At 41.8% G+C, this 19,987-nt stretch overlaps 1 protein-coding gene across 1 annotated transcript in view; it reads left to right on the forward strand.

The window, feature by feature from the left end:
• The window catches only part of nexmifb (neurite extension and migration factor b), a 49,191-nt gene that overhangs the window by 20,105 nt on the left and 9,099 nt on the right, over nt 1-19,987 (forward strand). Inside the window, exon 2 of the mRNA XM_029441867.1 lies at nt 16,754-16,884. Coding sequence (XP_029297727.1) covers nt 16,803-16,884 — 82 coding nt within the window. The 5' untranslated portion in view covers nt 16,754-16,802. The remainder of the gene's footprint in view (nt 1-16,753; nt 16,885-19,987) is intronic.

The following is a 19,987-nucleotide window of genomic DNA, read 5'->3' on the forward strand; positions in this document are numbered from 1 at the left end:
ATACAAGAAAATACAATTATAGATATACACATATAATGCCTCAATTTAATATTCAAGACCAAATAAAATACTTTTTGGTGGATTCCTTTTCGCTAATTTGAACGTGAGATGTTTGCTATTGACTTTCATCCTGCAGTTTTCTACTTTATGCTTGTTGATTTCTTCTTATGTGAACATTTTTGTTTCGTGTTTCCTTGGACTGGCCTCTCAGGTTGATTGCCCTGATTGGAAACACCTGTTTAGTCAGTATAAATTCCAGTCAGGTAACTGTTTGCAGAAGTGTTAATGTCTTTAAGCTCAAGAACATAATTGCATGGGGGTAATGAGTTTGCAGCTTTTCCATTCTCCTTTTTGTTTGTGAGCATGCACCTCACAAGAATAGGTGTTTAGATCAGTCTTAGATCAATTGTAAAACAAAATAGTGAACAAAGTCAAACTGCTTGATATATTTAGTTTGAACTCAACCGTAAGACACATTCACTACTTCTGCTATTACTACCACCCTGAGAAAACACGGCACAGAATTTGTACCTATTGTCACCGCGCACAACATTACTGTCAAATGATCAGCCTCATTGACAAAAGTTTTTCTACCTTGTTTTCTGACACTGTACCACCTCCAGTACTTACTGAACATATTAAAAATGCAAATAATACTTAGTCAGTCTGTATTTACATGCACATTATAACCCATGCCACGGTGATTCACAAGATTGACATGTAATCCACGTTAATCGGGTTATTTCTACCTTAATTTGACTAACATGAGCCTGGATGTTTACATGGCATTTGAGATAATTGTTGTATCACCTTAATCTGGTTATAATGATAATGGAAAGAAGCAAAGGAGGAGCAATTACCTACTGCCCTACATTTAAACGTATGAATAAGCGACACATTTTTTGCTGGAAATATACTCTGGAAGGACTGATGACAAATAAGATCACAGTGAAGAAAAGTGAGCCTTCTTTTTTTGTAAGGGCTCATCAACAACAGTGCCATTCTGTTGGAGGAACTATTTGCGATATGAGAGTCTATCTGTACTGTTACTGAGGGAGAGTCTCTGAATGGCTGCCCTGGGCATTGAGCAGAACAAGGCACAGAGTGAGCTGAAGCAAGCCGCTCTGGAGAAACAGCAACACTCTGTTATTCAGCCCTTGGCCTGTGCTCCAGAACATTGTGTGTGCATCTGTAATCTTACCTACCCCCTGGGCTCACAGAGACCCCCCTCTCTGTTTCTACCATCACCACCATGTTTTCTCTCTCCCTCTTTCGCTCTCAGCCCTCATGTCTATACTCTTTCTCTCCTTCTGGCTCAGTCTCTCTCATCATCGCGTCATTCCCTTTTTCTCTTACACAAAGATACGCAAATACACCCTCGCACTTTCTCACATCAACACCCATACACAAACACACCAAGGGCCTTGAAGATACACCCATGTGTGAAGATCACACAGTCTCTATGTGTCAGAGCCACTACGGCCTGCTCAATTTTCCTATTTATTCAAATGAAACAATGTAAAGAAAATAAAATCCATTTTGGGGTCATCTGCGGCTTCGTCTTTTCGGCTCACTGCTCTGTGAGACTCGCCCAGATATTTCAAATAAATATGTTTGTGTATGTGTAAAAGCAAATGTTTTTCAGCTGAAATTGAACTGGAGCTGTGAGTGTTTAAATATACATGAAGGAGAGGGCTACATGAATGCGATCCTGTCCTGGATGGTGAGCAGTTATGAGCTGTGTCATGTGTCGGCACTCTGTGCCGGGCTTTCATCAGCCTCTGTCACTTCTCCCAGCTCCACTTCACACACTGTAATAAGGCATTCTTACCCTCTCTGTTGCCCCGGCTGTTCTGCCGCACCACTACATGTAAAAGTCTAAAAACCTGCTGTTGTGTCAGCACAAATGTGCAGCTCTTTCATTTGAATTGATGTTATTTTGCCCCAAAGTTACATTTTAAGGATTAAAGACATCTTTTTTTTTTTTATCCTTTGTCTTTTCTCTGACGCTTCAGCTGTACAAGGTGATCGGCTCGTTGCAACAAGGATATCTTGCGCATTGACATGTTGTGATAATCCATGTGATGTATTGTCATCATCTGCTGGTTAATATGTACTGCTGTTTCCTTGGGGATTTCATCTGGCTGTCATGCTCCGGGTGGAAAGATATAGTGAGATCCTGCTGCCTGCACTTTAATAACTCTTTATTGTTTTCATTGCATTGCCAATCAATCATCATTTGACGCAATTACCGCTGCATTTCTTTATTTCAGCATATACGAAGTGTACAAACTAAGTGTAACTATTTTTCTGCTTTTAGGGTTTGTGTGTTTATTTATAATGTGATGCATTATAAAACACATATTTTAAGCTCCCACAGAGTTCAAAACAACAGGGATATATTTTTCCTCTCGCGTCTTTTCCTTTTCTCAGACAGCCGCAGCTTTCACAATTGAATTTGAATGCCATGCTTTTAGCGCCAGGGTTGTTTGATTATCTACAGACAGAGAGCTGTGCTGGATTCCATTCCTTTCATCATGCTTTAACCAGTGTGAGCTGGCTCCCCTGTCGTACTTTATAAGAGGTGATTTTAGTGCCTCTCCTTTATGCAGATGATTTTGGCTCCCCAGTCTAGTCTTCAAGAGGGGAATATTGGTTTTGACAAGAGAGCTAACCCCGCTACCTTCACTCTCACCGTGCTGTCTTCCTGACTGCTTCACCAGGCTGGATATTCTGGGCCATATGCTAATGCAAATTACTCTTAGTGAAAGGGAAGATGCCGGATGCATCTACAGGTGTTTTCAGAATGAGGCTCAGTGACAGGTATATTACACCAGGCTGGAAACCTCAATGACCCTTGGCACTCCCACATGGATGAGAGAGGCTTTATATACTGCCACTAAGCTATATATGCTCTTTATATTCAGTAATACTCCTGGTTAATACCCACATCAGATGACAGGGGTCCACATGGGCAAAGCATTTATTCAAATATATGGATTACGGGTTGGCACAGAGCCTTTATATGGGATCATGCGCTGTCATTTACAGAATTTCTTCCTTCCACTGATAAGTGTTTAGGCTTCCTTTGCCCACTGCCACTGAATGTGTGCACATAGACTATGCAGGGCTTTCTCCTATTAGATATAGTCTCTGGTAAGCTGCACAGCTCCTTCGTGTTCCCACACAGGAGGCATTGACGGTGGGATATAATTTTAGTGAATAGGGATAATGAGCAATGTTAATGGTGGTATTTCTGGTCCTGGTTGAGCTCTGCCAAAGCCTCAGCATGCATAAAGCCACATATACAAACTCTTACTCTTACATGGACATCTACTACAGAGCTCTTCGCTACAATGACAGAACAGGGACAGTCAAAAACCTGCCAGGCTTTTTATCAATTTAGATTGATTTGGTGTGAGTTGCCGAGTGCAGGAGATATTGGCTGTAGAGATTCTCGAATATAATGGAACTAGAGCACTTGTGGTGCTCAAAGCACCCAACAAATACATTTGAAAAACAGCAATGTCGCTTTCAGTTTCATGTAGGAACTATTTTCTTTCTTCCGAACTACACCCACCAACTGTTTGACCGCGCAGAAAGAAAATAGTTCCTACATGAAACTGCTCACTACAAGGTCTGTGGATGGATTATCTTGAGTAATCAGGTCATGATTTCTGGAAAGAGACATTGTTGTTAAGATTTTTAAATGTATATTTTTTGCACTTTGAGCAAAACAAGCCGAGTGCTATCTAGTCTGTATTGTACTAGTAGTCGTCTGTCGTATGTATTTTTTGATCTCGGGGTGAGATGTCCCTTTAAGGTTAAAGAAGTCACAGCTTTGACACAGGAGGGTGATAATATTTCTGTGTTGATGCCGAAGCTTGAATTATGAAGTCACTATGATTATCATGTCTGTCCATTTCACTCTCCCTCTATCCTGTTTCACTAACTAAGTAGAGGGCTTTGCATGATTTCCTGTATGAGTGTTTCCCCTCAACGCTGCATTGCTATTGTCCACTTGTCCCTCCTTCATCTGTGTAATTGTAAGCATGAAGTTTTCACTGTAAATCCCAGCTGTTGGCAGGTTGTCTGCTCCTGCAGTGCTGGGTATTCTGGCATTCCATTGGCTGAGGGCTATTGGTTTTTCTTAAGCTGGCAAACATCATGAAAGAAAACACAAAGAGGAGCTAGGTAGGTCGGGTTTTTTTTTTACTGCTTCTCCAGTCGAATAGATTGGGGGGGGGGGGAAAGCAGGCGGCATTTGTCTCTCCCCACTGAAACAGATAGAGTATCTGTGTGGCATAAAGGAGATGCTTCTCTCTCTATCACACTCCATCAGCATTATTTACCAGACCTGCCAGTTGCTTTGTACAGCACCTCTCCCTGCCAAGTAGGCGACTGGCGTACGACCAGGGGCTAGTGACAACAGGCTACAGCGGAAAGCAAGGAGAGCTGTGTGGATGAGCCAAGTCTATTCATTCCCCTAGGCCGCTGAGTGAAGCTCAGAACTCTATCTGCTCTCACCGAGGAGAACATTGCACTTTATGGATTTTTTTTATCATACACTATACTAGGAATGATCATAAATCTTTTTGAATCAGAGTAGAAATGCCACAGAGTGCAGTGATGTAACATTGATAGGTTTATAATGGCTGTGAATAACCATATTTGTTAACCCTGAGCTGAAGTTAACCCTAACCGCAAAACTTTGAGCGTGTTACGTGTATGTCATGAACTAGAGGTGAGTCACACGTATCAGAGAGGTTGTAATAAATGCATGTTTCGTTTGTCAGCCCCAGCCACACTCCCATCAGATCTCCTCACAGAACCTATGGAAACATCAGCACTCGGAGCTTGGAAACAGAAAAGTGATTTCTTTTTCTTTTTTTTCCCACTGTGTGTCACAGATGGTGGGAAAGCCTTTGTAATGCTAATATAATATCACACTGTGTCGGCCTAGCTCTGCAGTTTGCTCTGTGTGCCAAGCAGCCTGGCTGTGGAGTGATTTAGCAGTAAGGAGAGAAAAAGACCTCCCTCGGTTTACACTGAAAGGCTGCGTGGTTGGCGGGTCCTGTCGCTCGGCCCGCTGCGACCGGGCCCGCCTTTACTTTATTGATTCTGTGGTCGGTCCAATGCTGTGTGCTGTTAATTAGCTCCGTCTCCGTCTCATTGTCACATTGTGTGTGCTTATTAAAAGGGACATTACTAAGAGGGGCTTGGCATTAAAAACGGCAGGAAGGATATAGTAGATGACTTTAACAAACCGAGGCAAAGGAGCTCTGGATGTAGGCTAGTTATTTAAGACAAGAAGAAGAAAAACCTGCACGCTATAACGTAACATAAATACACAAAAGATACACATAACATTTAAACATAAACTATGGTTTCTTTGTCCTATAAAAAAAAGGTGTTTAGAGTAAAAGGCGTGTAACTCTCTAAAATTCTGCTTCTTACTACCAATGTTATGCCACCTCCCAACAAACGAGCCAATGGCAGGACACTTCCTCCAGTGCTAACCAATGACTTTGTGCCTCCTTCCGTGGCAGCAAGTCAGCTACCGTAGAGGAGGAGACAGAGGCATTGATGTCTTTCTCTAGCTGCATCACCACGTCACATTGTTGTCTATTTGATTTCTAGCCCTCATCCCTGGTATTTGAATCACAAGGGGGAGCGTTTTATATCCTTGCTGGGAGAAGAAGGGTGATCTTGTCTGTCTGAAAGAGCATGCTGGATTAAGGGGGTTATTTCCCCAGAGGGGGGGATATGAGAGTGAGTGTCACTCAGGCAGCACTCACGCTCACACTGCCTCTGCCTCTGCATGTTGCCAGGGAGCCCCGGCTTTGACTTCTCCCCCTCCTCTCCCCTCCCTCTCTCTCACCATGTAATCCTTGGCTTTTTGCTTTCTCTCCCTCTCCTCTTCCTCAGTGTCGCTACCATCTCGTCTTCCCCTGCTGGTTCAATGCCGCCCTACAGGGAATGGAGAATTGCGTGGTTTCGGAGGATGGTTGTTATTCCAATCACACCTCCGATGCAGCGAGGGTCCAGTAAAGTACAGAATAATTGGCAGGTTCCAGCAGCTACAGACTGCCATTCTATTCTAGTGTGTGTGTGTGTGTGTGTGTGTGTGTGTGTGTGTGTGTGTGTAGCTGTGATGAGAAGGGGCTGCTGTAGGTGCAGCATTCAGGGGTCATTTCATTAATTACTAGCTCTTGTGTTACGTGCGTGTTCTCACATTTTATTTGTCAGCCTGTGTAGTGATGACATGCGCGTGCTGATAAAATGGCTTGCTGCTGACGAAGAAGAAATATCAACCAAAGGACAAATGACCGTTGATGTACTAAAAAATAATCCCACATTTTCACAGTTTAGTTAAACCAGTCAGTAACATATTGGATAGTTGACTGCAGTTTTCTGTCTGTTAGTAATCTCGCTCAATATTTAGCCCACCTCTGCGTCGTCATAGCTCACTAATAATATTGATGTCTGTGTTTTAAATGTGATTCTATTTTTCAGAGAGTAGAGTAATGGTGCAAGTGGAGCAGATGTTTGGTAAACACACACACGCTTAATTAACGGAGGGTCATCTTGGGTCAGAGGTCAGAGGTCAGAGGTCGTATGTGCTCACCCTCTGTCTTTCGAGAGTGACTGACTGATAGGACTCCGAGGCTGACCACTGATACACATCAATTGAGCCAAGCAGGGCAGCTAATAAAGCATGTAGGGTATCAGACTGGGGACAAGCGTCAGGGAAAATAAACCAGTGCTATCTGTTGGCAAACGCATTGACCCGCAGACTTAATGGAACATGTCTCCCATAGGTGCACTGCTCTATTGATTAGCCATTGATGGCAGTTGTAGCCAACACTGATATTGAGTGTGATTTTGCTTTCTTCCACCATCTCCGCTGTAGGCAGATCTGTTCTTGCAGAGGTTGAATTAAAATAGAAACTCTATAGCTCTGTGTCGCTACATGTGCTGTCCTTTTTTTTTCTTTCTCAGATTGGTGATTGGCTACCACAGAGGCCGGCACCATAGCGACCATCATCACTTCTTGTTCTGATGCCCTTTCCCTGTGATCCAGCCTCACCTTTATGGGCTTCTCATTATGAAGGATTCTAACTTTAAGTTCTTACAAGAACAGACGTGCACAGCACGCACACGCGCACACAGTATACACACAATATCGAGCACAAGCACACACAGATCAGTGCACAAACTCCTGTAGTACACACACTCCTGCACAGTCAGACACATATCTCTCTAACACATAGCCAGAGCCACATGCTGCCACATGTTATTTATAGTGAGGAACACACACACAACGACACATGCAAAGACACACACATGCTCACTTGTGAAGAACAGAAATGCAGTTGCCCCGAAAATTGCTTAAATGTCAATTATTCTGGAGTTTATGTGTGAGAGGTAGAACAAAGTGGTGTAATAAAAAATATTGATCACTTCAACCCATAATGCATCTGACAGGCATTATTGTGGCAGGAACAGGCATTGACAGAGTACCTTTGCATGCATGTAAACCTGCATACTTTATGTTACTGTATTAGCACTGATCACTGCGGCGTAATGGCAACCCCCCCCAGCCTGATTTAGATTCAGCTCTAATAAATGCACCTGTTGGAAATATGACCTTTTTCCACTGTTGCAGTAAAGATGAGTTGATGCATGCAGTGTGTGTGTGTGTGTGTGTGTGTGTGTGTGTGTGTGTGTGTGTGTGTGTGTGTGTGTGTGTGTGTGTGTGTGTGTCTGTGTGTGTGTGTGTGTGTGTGTGTGTGTCAGTCAGGAGTACAAAGGGGTTGGTCATGATTGGTAGTTTTGGCTCTGTGTTGCTGCGGGGTGGATGCATCTTCTGTATTTATCAGCAGTTACTCATACATCAGCATGTTTTTAACTGTACTGAGTGGGAGCTCTGTGCGTGTGATTAGTGTGTATGGAGATGCATGTGTGTGAACGTGTGTGTGAGCTCATGTGCAGAGCCTCATTAAATACGTAAATCGTTTCATAAGACTGACCCTTCAAGAGCAGTGGGTGGACCAAACATAGATTTGCACAAATGAGCAAATGACTCTGAAATGTGAAAGTTTATGGTGTGAAAACCCATGTCTCTGTGCTGTGTAGTACGTATGCATGTTAAAACCTACACTGCATTCCCAGTTTCTGTGATCAAACAACTTAGCTTTACATGCCTCACCCAGTCCTCTGCTCTGTGTGTTCTTGTGCAGGGCTTGTTTACAGCAACCTCAGGCTAGTCAAGATGGGTTTTTTTGTTATCGTCATCACATTAACTTGGTCCTTGCATGTGCACGCTCATGTACCATCACAAGATTGCTGTACATGGGAGCAGGATATATCCATATGTATGTGAGAGTGCCATTGCTTCTGTCTCATTAGCAGCAGTGCTGAGGCCCTGAGCTGCGTCTTGTGCTCCATTGGGACAGCTGATGAGGCCTGACTATGTGACCTTTAACAACCTAATCAACTTTTAACACCTCACCTACTGCCTGCCTTATTGCCATTCTTCTCTCTGCTATTCACCGGCAGGACCACATCCCCATTTAGACTCCATCACCTTAGTTGTTTATCTTAAGCAGGGGCCTTGTTTTTGACTGATCATCTTTACTGTATGACTGAAGCAGCATTGTAAACACATGCAGCAGCAGTCTCTCGTGGCATTCAGTGATGTATTGTAATCGGTTGTTTCTCTCCTCACTCTTGACCTTTCCTCTGCTTTTTTCTTTCTCCTTTCCTTATCTATCTCTCTCTTTTCCCCGCTGTTGAAGAGCTCAGGTTGTCCAAAAGATAAACAGACATATTTATCAGCTATATATAATTAAAAAGTTATATGTCATGTACAGCATGTGTTTGTTTCTGCACTATACACAGGAACTTAATTATATATGTTATTATTAGATATTGTGTCTGCATCTAAGTGAAACTTTGAGAAAAACTAATTTAACAATACGTGTATCCGCCATCTCCTTCCGTCTTATATTTTATTATTATTATTATTTTAAGATAATAAATAGGCTACTTAAATACATAAATATCACTGTGCAAAGGCATCTGTAGAACATCTTCTTCATCAGGAGCAGCATTTATTTATGAATGCACTGTCTTTAAATAACTTCAATCATTTTAAATGAATGTTGTCATGTATGAAGCACACAGATTCTCAATTTAAAAAAGAGAATGTAAAATAAATTACGTTTTTATCTGGTAAATATTTAATAGCCGACATACACGGACCTGAATCGGAGAATGAACCTTTGAATAATTTCCTAAATGAAATTACAATGGCTGACACAATAACACAAACATGCCTAAAATACACTTGGAAAATATAATAAGATCTAATGAAGACAAAGTAATAAACAGCTTGGAATGTAATGCAATACAATACAGTTCAGCAATAAGGTGTTAATGTTACTTTATTTTGTCCAAGGTGCTACTGTGTTGTGCAATCCACTCACTGCTTCAAAATAAATTAAAAATAATGTATTGCAAAGGTATTGCATGGAATCATATTTTGCAGGCGTTCATGTTTTTGTGTCCATCCCTTGACTAGATATGACCTTCTTCCAAATGTTGTAAAGAAATCGTTATGTTGTAGCAACGCACAATGTCCTTTAAGAAAGATATTTGCATATGGAAGCTTGAGGTTTTCAGATTGAGCTGTATGCAGGTAGCTACACACGATCCAGTATTTCCCACAGGACTTTGTGAGACTATGGTGGATGGACATGTTCCTCCGGAGAAAGAAAATAAGAAAATTGCACTTTGAGAGCAAAAATAAGAGGTTTTATCTATGAAGAACTTTGTGTTCTTGCAAACAAATGATGGAGTACAATGTTGTGCTCTATAAACAATTTTATCATAAGAACACACACACACACACACACACACACACACACACACACACACACACACACACACACACACACACACACACACACAGATCTCTCTATCATGCTGTATTTTGCATTTTTTAACTGTGCATCTGACAATAAATGATTTGACTTGATATTAATGGAGGTGTCAAAAAGTCAGACCCACAAAGCATGATAAACAAGACGCGGTCTGTGTTTCAAGATGGGTCATGTGAGTTGACGACAACGGTGCAGACTGCTGACATGATGAGCAGGAGGCCCCGCCCCTCCCCGCAGAGAGAAACGGCCCTTTGCAGTGCATCTTGGCACCGCCGCTGAGGAAAGGCGATTGGCAAGGGCCAGCCAGCCAGCCCACCCTTTGAGATGTGTAAACTAAAAATATTTTCAAAGCATTATGAAACTGTGGCGGGACAACTTAGACCATGGCGGGCCGCCACAGTCTAGGTAATTAATGAGAACCATTGCAAGCTTACAAAGCTAATAACCATTTGGCCACCAGTAGCAGTCACTCTGCTGCTCACAACTGAACAGTTGCTTGAGGGTATTTTAATTTAAAAAAAAATTCTTCTGTATATCATGTGTTTCTTTCTTGCCTTGTTAGACCTACTTAAGACCCAATAGTAAATAATCAAAATGATGCATAAAATATTACCTTTAACCCTTACAAAATGTACATACATTCAATATCAAGCATAAAAAGACCATTCCAGTTTGTATCTTTGCAAGAACCTCAAAGAAATGTTTTGAAGCAGGGTTTTATCATTTTGCTCGCGGCCTAAAAGAGTCTTAAACACAATGAATGCTAGTACTTGAAGGTTTTCGTGCCACATAAACTAAAGACTTCATTGTTGACTTTGGAAAAAGCAGCTTGACAAAAAAAAGTCTCAACAAGGTCCAACTGTCTCGTTTCCTCATCTTAGTGGAGGGAGTCTCAGTTAAATGGAGAAGGTTTGGTTGTTATCATGTGACTTAAATATGAAATTTCGAAATATGTCTTTAAAGTACTAGAATTATGGGAAATGGAAATGTTGCTGAAATTACAGCACATGCTGTATTTGGGAACAGTATGCGTTGTGCATAATTTACACTTCAAATATTACCCGTTTAGTTAATGAAACTCGACTCCCTTAAAATGGTGCTGAAATGTTTCCGTTAAATTGAGAAAATGTCACCAAATGTAAGCTAAAAGATAAATGAATGCAGATGAAAGAGTTTGAATCCACTCATCTCTGAAGCCACATACTGAGCTAGGATTAAATCATGTCATGTCAAATCATGTACTGCATCTGAGCAGAACCATGATCTCATTAAGAAGTAAATACTAATTGACTGTACAGTCTCCTGAGAAAAAAGCGGATTCTGACATACAATCAACAGCATGCACCTTTACTCTGAAGCAGACTGAGACTTTAGAGGTAACAGCGGTTACAATTGTCCAGACAGATGTGGCTCTGCAGGTTGTGCTGTGCTGATAAAGATCCAGCTTTATAATCCTGATTCACAGTGAATCTTCCTTATTGACGATGATTATCTCGAGCGGATACCATATCTCTGCCATCACCGTGGCCATGTCGGGGATTTTAGGTGAGGATGTTCAAACAAATACACGTACAGCACCAAACGGCTGACAGAGGGCACACAGTGGCAGAAGCACATGTAGAAGGCACTATTGAATTAAGATAAAGATTTTTTCACTCTCTCTTCTTGTGTCAGATACATATTTATTGAGCTTTGTCTTTAGCTGCAGCACAAATATTACCTGACAAGCAATCTTGCAGAGAGGTGGTAGGAATCAAAACATAAGCACGATTCAGGAAACAGAATGTAAATGTGTTATTGCCCTGACACACCGCATCAGTTGGGTCAGGTGCTACTGTGTTGTTGAGAATAGTGGCCATTTTATTATTTTCTCTTTTAATTGGATTACAAATAATGTAGTTCTTTATCATTATTAATTCACTATTATTTATTATTGGCTTATGACTAATGAGAACATTGGAATTGGAAAATAAGAAAATTATTTTCTGTTAGCTTAAAGCATCTATAATCAATATTGTTATATTAATATTTAATACAAAATTACTATATGTATTGTGAAAGTGGTTACTTGCATTGATGAAGCAATTGAGAAGCACTCTAAAGCTTAGCACCTTTAGCTCATTGTTTTGGTTTCATGGCCCGCAACTTTACTGTTTTGGTTCACTCAGCAAAAAAAGCTCAGATAAAAGCGCTGTGCACTACCTGCTCAGCACCAGACAGCAGACCGACACAGTTAGAGACCAGCTGGTGAACATAGTACATCATTTTGCTTTTCCCTCAGGAGTTGGTGGAGACGAAAATAGAGATAAAAGAGAAGTGAATATTGGACAAAAACAAGATGCCAAACGAATGCCGTTTCTCCGTGTCTGCTGGATGTGTAAATTAGCACGTTCAACATATAACGTTTATAAGCTTGTGGCACTGCCCCTCAGTGGCTAAGAAAAGAGTTAATACAGCTTTGAGTTCTTTCTTTACATGTGTCTAATTATTTCATATAAATCTGATTTAATAAACAATATATCGATACTGAAAAAAACCTCTTATTAATATTGTGCTATTGATTTCAGCCATGTTGTCCAACTCTAATTACAAACACTGACAACTCACTGCAGGCACAAGGTATATGAGTGTGTTGGCAGTCAGTCGGCTGTGGCCCCCCTGCGATATGTTCAAGTGAAACATTCAACAGATTTGAGGTGTAGCAATGCGTTTGATCTGTCGGCTATTGACAGCGCCGTGTCTTTGAGGTTGACTTGGCGTGTCAGTGCCCTCAGATAAGGAGAGCTTTGACATATCGGTTGTGAGGAGGCCTGTTGACCTTAGACAGGACAATGCTCATGTTTGGGAAGAAGAAACAGAAAGAGACGGAGAGTTACTGCTTCTTCTGCAACATAGAAGAAACATACAGAGAGACATACTGTACACAACACCGACTGGAGCAGGACTATGAGGAGAGCTAGGACTTAACAAGAGAATGTCAACAAATGCTGTTTTATATCATATTAACTGGACTGACCAAACAAGACATTTAAAGACATCACCTTGGACTTTGAGAAACTGGCATGGACTTTTTTCACAATTTTCTGATATTTTATAGACGAACCGGTTAATCGAGGAAATAATCGTCAAATTGAATCGATAATGAAAATAATTGTCAGTTGCAGCCTTATTGTTCCCTCTCAATCAGAGCAATGTGCTTAGCTCTTAGATGTGCATATTGGGTGTTGTCCTCTTCCTAACAGTAAGGTTAGATTCAGATGTTAAAACCTAGGCAGGTGAAACGTACCGGACATGAAAGGTTGTCGGCTTAGAGTAGACCCTCACTACTGTTCATAGTGGAGTGAAGATTTTCTTCCCAGATTTAGAAATTCTGGCCTTCAAGTTGGAAGACAAGTTCATACCTGCTAATTCTGTGATTTATTCTTTGTTATTCTGTGTACCTGTGTCTGTGTCGGATTTGTTTTTCTCTGTACTACACCACATATTGCTTCAAGCTCAAGAGTATTACCATGAGTTGCGTGTGAGGCAGGTTACTCAGCCTGTCCGCAGCCAGCCGGTGCACTGAAATTGTATACCTGTGCTGAAAAGAGGAGTCGCCATTTCAGCGCTGTCTGTTTGGATCAGTGTTCCCTGTGGCGCTATGCCCTCTTTGAGAGCTCCTCTGTTGGAGATCTATTCCTTGGCCCCTGACTCTTTCCCTCTGTTGACACAATGGGCCCTTTGTACCTACGTATACTACTGCAGTGGGACCTTGTTTCGTATATTCGGCAATTATACACGATCCCACTGCAGCCATGCCTCTTGTTCCCGCTTCGGTGGAGAGAAATGCAATCGAATCGAGGAGAAAGGCAGCGAAACGGGGATCCGGGAAGAGGCTTGCAGGAATTAGATTGTGGTGCTGATAAGTTCCATATAGCACGAGTAAACATGTTCTTATCTTGTTATCCAGCTTGCACATTAACACATGGTGTGTGGAGGAGGTGGAGGAGGGCTTAAAAGGATGAATCAAATCCTAATCATTCTGTTTGGCTTTTCCCACTCTCTGCTCTTTGTCTCTATTTCTGTTTCTCGTCGTGCAAAGAACCCTGGCGCACATACAAGAACAATGGCGGGGTCAGAAGTGCTAGCCATTTTCCTACACCTGCTGAATACTCCAGGAATGAGTGCACAGTGATTACGTGTCCTAATGTGTGGTGTTTAAAGAGCGGTTTGCTGCTGCAGAGTTAAATGATGGTGCCCTCTGTGAAGTATTAATGATGTGGATGGATGAATCAGGTCGGCACAAACCTGTTGACGGCAGCCGCAGTGCTCTCTTAAAGCTGCGCCCAGACATCAGGCTTAACCGCTTGGCAAATTGGACATGCTTGTTGGCTGTAGCTCCAATTTATGTGCACTCTCTATTGCAGTTAGTCCATCTTCATTATTGAAATGGCCTCTCGTCAGGTCTTGACAGAGTGGTGGAGATGGTAAAAGGGAGGGGGAGCATACAGGAGAATCATGAATAATGTGGAAAATAAACACATTGGAGGCATTGGAGGTGGCTAGCAGGAGGGGTGTTTTTGTGAATCGCCCAGCTTTTGTTTTCTCTCTCCCTCTCTCTCACTCTTTATGGGATTGTATGCGCAGCCTCTGCCAGTGGATGCTGATGCAGTGGATCCTCAGCCTTGGGGCTTTGTCTAACACACATGCAATTGGGCATAAACACACACACACACAGAGACAAGGACCTCGCTACACATTCACAAGCAGCTCTAGGCACTGAGCTCTGTAGCCTGACCAACATCCCAGCTGTGTGTTGTGTCACCGTCACTCTGGAGACACACTGCTCGGTGCCTACAGCCTATATCTAATAGGGTGCTGCTGTGACTTTTTCTGAGTCTGAGGATTGTTGCATTGATAAGTCCGGGCTTAGCTCACCTGGGTCAGCCAGTTCAGGAGGGGATATCCAATTCCAATTCATGCTTTGTTGAAGGGCATATATCTATTGACAGATGTAGAATTTCAACTTCTCAGTGTGGTGGGTTGCTATAAGATGTAGACCTCAAAAACATCTCTTAGCTCTGTAAATGCCATGTGCACTTAAGCCTTGGCTTTAGAGGTAATAGGCAGTGTTGGGAAGGTTACTCTTGACATGTTATAGGTTACAGATTACTAGTTAGCCTGTTAAACATTTAATAAGTAATGCAATTATTTTTAATTACTTCATCAAACTAATGTAACTTATTAGATTTGATTACTTTTTCATTCCTTTTCTAACACATTTTTGAAACGGCAATAAAGCTGACAAGTCCTAAAAAACATAAAACAAGGCAGTATAAACCTCACAAAAGTACGTAACACTGATTACTGTCAAACTTTAATGAAAAGTTCTTCAATACAACTTCAATTAAGATTGGAGCAGAGCAACAGAATGAATTTTATATTCTACTGAAAAGAATATATTCGGATGTAACCCCTTTTGTAACCACCAACATTTTGATTAGTAACTCTAAATTATATATTTTTTAGTCAGTAACTGATTACAAATACATTTATTCTGTCATTGAATTACTAAATGTATAGTTACAAAACCATTAATGGTGCCTCGAGAACGAGAAGGAGAACGAGTTTGGCTCTACCGACAGGGTCCTTGTACCTGCTGCACACATGAGCAGATGTGATGGCTCACAAGGTAATTACCCACTGAGCCGGTGTGTATGCAACTGTCAGCTGAAGCAGGGGTTCCCTTCAGGTAGCTCTCTCAACTTAGGTCAGTGAACATTTAGGATGGAAGAGATGGCAGTTGTTTGTAGTCAGCCGCACTCTATCCTTTGTCTTATTGTCTGCCGTCTGTCTTAATCTCCTATCCACCGTTTTCCCACCACAAGGAGATCATGTTATTAGATCCCCTCCCCTGGCTCATTTGTCATCCTGCAGCTCGACTCCTCCAGAGTAGGACTGCAGGAGCTGAAAAAAAGAAAACAATATAAACAGGCAGGAGGCCACAACATCAAATGTTCATCATGTACTGGCCCAGAGTGTCTTGTATCATCATTATTCTTTCAGGAATCACACAAGGTTAATACGCCTTTTCTTCTCTGTGCCACCCCACCCAATTTTAGGAGGCTGACAAACTTCCACCTCTCTTCCCTCTCTACCTTAACGTATTGTTATGTCTTACATTGTACTCTGTACACTGCATCCTGCAAATACACATGCAATCAATCATCCCCACCCTCACTTTCACCATCACTTGCTACAGTAAAAAGTATTGTCAGTGTTCACAGTTTGCTGTCCCCGCCACAGTCACATCTCTTTAATCTGTCCCCTCTGAGCCGGGTTGGTTTTCTTGATGCAAAGGCACACAGAAGGGAGGGATTCAGCTAATTACAATAAACAAATATGCTCAGAGCCGCCTATGTAAGGTTCACATAAGTTAACGACTCTGCTAGAAATGTTAAATTAAGCTTAAAATAGGATAGTATTGCATACAGTTGCCATAGTGATCTCATCTGTGACTCTTGTGTACTTTCTTGGTTGGTAAAGTTTAGATTAATCTTAGACATGAATCTGTGACACAGAGAAGAAATTAGTGATTGTTTGGTGCCCCAAGGGCCTCTTTGATGTCTCTATCGTGTTTGAAGCTTTTTCTTCAATTACTGCAACTTCGTGTGGGTCTTTCTTTGTTGTTATGAAATCTAATGTAGTGCTGTTAATGTTATTCTGCATTAGACACATGGCACTCACCCTTTAATGATTCCTTTCCCACATTTCTTTTTTATTTCTCCCTATCTTCTCTGTTTCTCTCTGGCTCTCTCTTTCAACAGGTGGGACAGTCAAAATGATGCGTAGGAGGTGAAGCGTTGAGCCGTATTGATGGATGCGTTAACAGACAGCAGTCTCACATTGATCGTGAAGACTTCAGAACCTGAGAATGCAAATGTAGCGGAGAACACAGGTGAGAACTATTCACTTTACACAATATCCAACTTCTTTTTAGAAATGTTAATTTTGCTTTTCGATTTCAAAAAATTGCTTTGAACATTCAGAGATACTTGGTTGAGAGGAATTTATAATTCTTTCAAGAATAATAAAGCATTTGTTGACTGAAAATCAACAGCTTAAATACTTTAAAAGGACAATTGATGTTACCACATACTATTGAATTAGCTTTTCACCCTCAGTTTGTGAGCTCTTTGACAAGATAGGAGGGAGGTGAAACACATCCTGTTCTTTTCAAATGAAAAGTGGAAAAGAAACATTAAATTAAGCTTTTTAAGCTATTGTTAATCCTCTCCCCAGATCTACCTTTCTTATAAAAAGGTGCAAATGTGAAAGAGGGTGCAACCATGTATTCTTTCACACTCATTCACATCCATAAGCATAGACTAAAGAGGGTGTGTGTGTGTGTGTGTGTGTCTGTTTGTGTGTGTGTGTGTGTGTGTGTGTGTGTGTGTGTGTGTGTGTGTGTGTGTGTGCGTGTGCGTGTGTGTAAAACATTGATTTGTTTTTTCTTTTAGGTTGTAGACCTGCTGCCTCTCTGTGAATTCTCAATAACATAAACCATGCATCTTAATTTTTTATTTCCATGATGTAAACTCTTCATATAAAACTTATATGGGAGTTCAGGTTCATTTGCAGCGTAATCCCTTCTTTTTACTGAAATATAAACCCCACTGATGCATTGTACATTTTCCAAGACTCTTTCAGCCACTACCTACTGCCCCCTAAAGTTTACCTCTACCAAGCACTAGTGATCCTTAGATGAGGTTTATCTTAATGTTTCAGCTCTGGTCATGCTCAGTGGGGACTGACCGGTACCCACTGTGAGAATCACACGGATTATCCCCAGCACTAGTCTGTTCCTTCAGAAGAAGCGAGAGGAAAAGAAGAGGTTAGAGAGAGTAGGAAAAAGAGCAGTGAAAGCAGCTCCATTAAGCAGGAATAGGGCAGCTCTCTGAGGAGGATGGCCATGAATCATGCAGCAGTTACTCACCAATTATTATGAACATCCTGTACTGGCTGGATTGATTTCCCCCCACCATTCACAAAATGTCATATAGTGAAGATGGAGCAATAGGTAGCAAGCGGCTTCTGTGGCTGGCCTACCAGCTGGATGAGTGAACGCCCTGGGTGGCTGAGCTGCAGAACGGCTAGCTCGGCATTTTACGAATGTAAAAGCCTCCATATAGCAGGGATAAGGAGCAGAGAAGTTGGAAGGGAAGGAGATAGCGAGGAAAAAGAAGGAAGAAGAAGGGGAATAGAAAGGGGTGGGTGAGAGTGAGGAATGATTTCAAAAAGCCATTAAAAGGAAGAAAAGATCATGTCAGCTGTTTTCATTTGCATTATACTTCATACTGTGATACTTGAGCTATTTTATTCCTTGGGCCACATGGGAAGGAGGTCTGCGTTTGATTCATGTTAAAGGGCTCATTTGCATGTTCATACATGTATTTTGGGTTTCTACTAGAACATGTTTACATGCTTTAATGTTCAAAAAACATAAAAACACATTATTTTTCTCCTGGATGTGTGTGCATGTGTGGCATCTGCTGCGCCAACTTTTCCATCTCCTCATGTCAATGACCATGTTCATCGGCATGGGCTCGTCTCCCCGCAAGGCCTCCTGGCACAGAGCAGCTTGGGCTTACCTCAGGTGGATGAAGCTCTGAGCATCACGGCTAGAAAGACAGGCGAGCCTCAGAGAGCTCCGAGTGCTAACTGGTCCGGTCAGGTCTGGTCTAGTTTGGCGGTGGTTGGGCTGTCTAGCATGGCTGGGCTTGGCAGGGCTGGGGATCAGAAGATCACCACCTCCTGCCAGCAGCCGGTGTCCTTCCATATGCTCAGTGGTGAATGTCCATGCCAGCCTGCGTGAGCTGTGTCACATCCAGCCTCAGTCTCTATTCAAGGAGCACTTGTGCTGATAACACAATTACAAAACTACAACTGTGTTAGGATGATCTCAGAGTGTATAAAGCTTGTTTTGTATTAGTGTAAGAGCTACTCTCTCTGTAAGCTAGATATTGAATTCTGGCAGAAATGCGTATTTTGGATGTTTATCTTGTTTACATTTGCCAGCTCAGATGCAGTAGCAACATTATGCTGTTCTGTATCAGTGAATATGAGGCTGCTGATCCCCCTTTGACCTCTAATGTCAAACTTGATTTGTCATCTACAGTCATTGCTATAAGATGTGTGTGTGTGTGTGTGTGTGTGTGTGTGTGTGTGTGTGTGCGTGTGCGTGTGCGTGTGCGTGTGTGTGTGTACCTGTCTGACTGACTGATCTGTGGCACATTCTGAACAGCTGAAGAGCTAATGGTCCAGCTGGAGACAGATGGCCTCTCGATAACACTATACCCCCAAGCCAATACTCACACTCAAACACTCTCCCTCTCATACACACATACACACACACACACACACACACACACACACACACACGCGCACACACACACACGCACACACACACACACACACACACACACACACACACACACACACACACACTCTCTCTCTCTCTTTCTCTCTCAAACACACACACATGCATATACACACACACATTCACTCTCTCTCTCTCTATCTCTCATACCCACCAGAAAATCACATGCACACACACATTGGATAGGATAGATTGTTAATCCATTATAAACCCTGAGGAAACACATTTTTCAATATGAGTTTAATGTTTCACAGCAATTGCATCTTTTTGAAATATTAGGTGGCAGCTTAGGTTTCATGCAAGCACAGTGGGGGTGTCGGGGATAAAGGAAGTTCATTTCTCCCCTTTTCTGTAATGTCCCTCTTTCTGTGGCTTTGCTGATTTGTAGGGCTAATAAAAGAGATAAGGAAAATATTTCTACCTATAATTTCCAAAAAAATTAAATGAATTGTGTCCACGCCTGGCTCAACATGTAACAGTGAAAATAAAATTGTTGTTAAATGTAAAAAAGGATATCAGTCCTCCACAGAGAACATGTGTCAGTAACATGTTTTTGCTCTGAGGTAATTTTTGCTCACAGATTGAAGGGAACTGATGGCATACGCCTCTCTGTGATGCTTCT

Source organism: Cottoperca gobio, chromosome 10, assembly GCF_900634415.1.
Source record: "Cottoperca gobio chromosome 10, fCotGob3.1, whole genome shotgun sequence".
Classification (NCBI taxonomy): domain Eukaryota; kingdom Metazoa; phylum Chordata; class Actinopteri; order Perciformes; family Bovichtidae; genus Cottoperca; species Cottoperca gobio.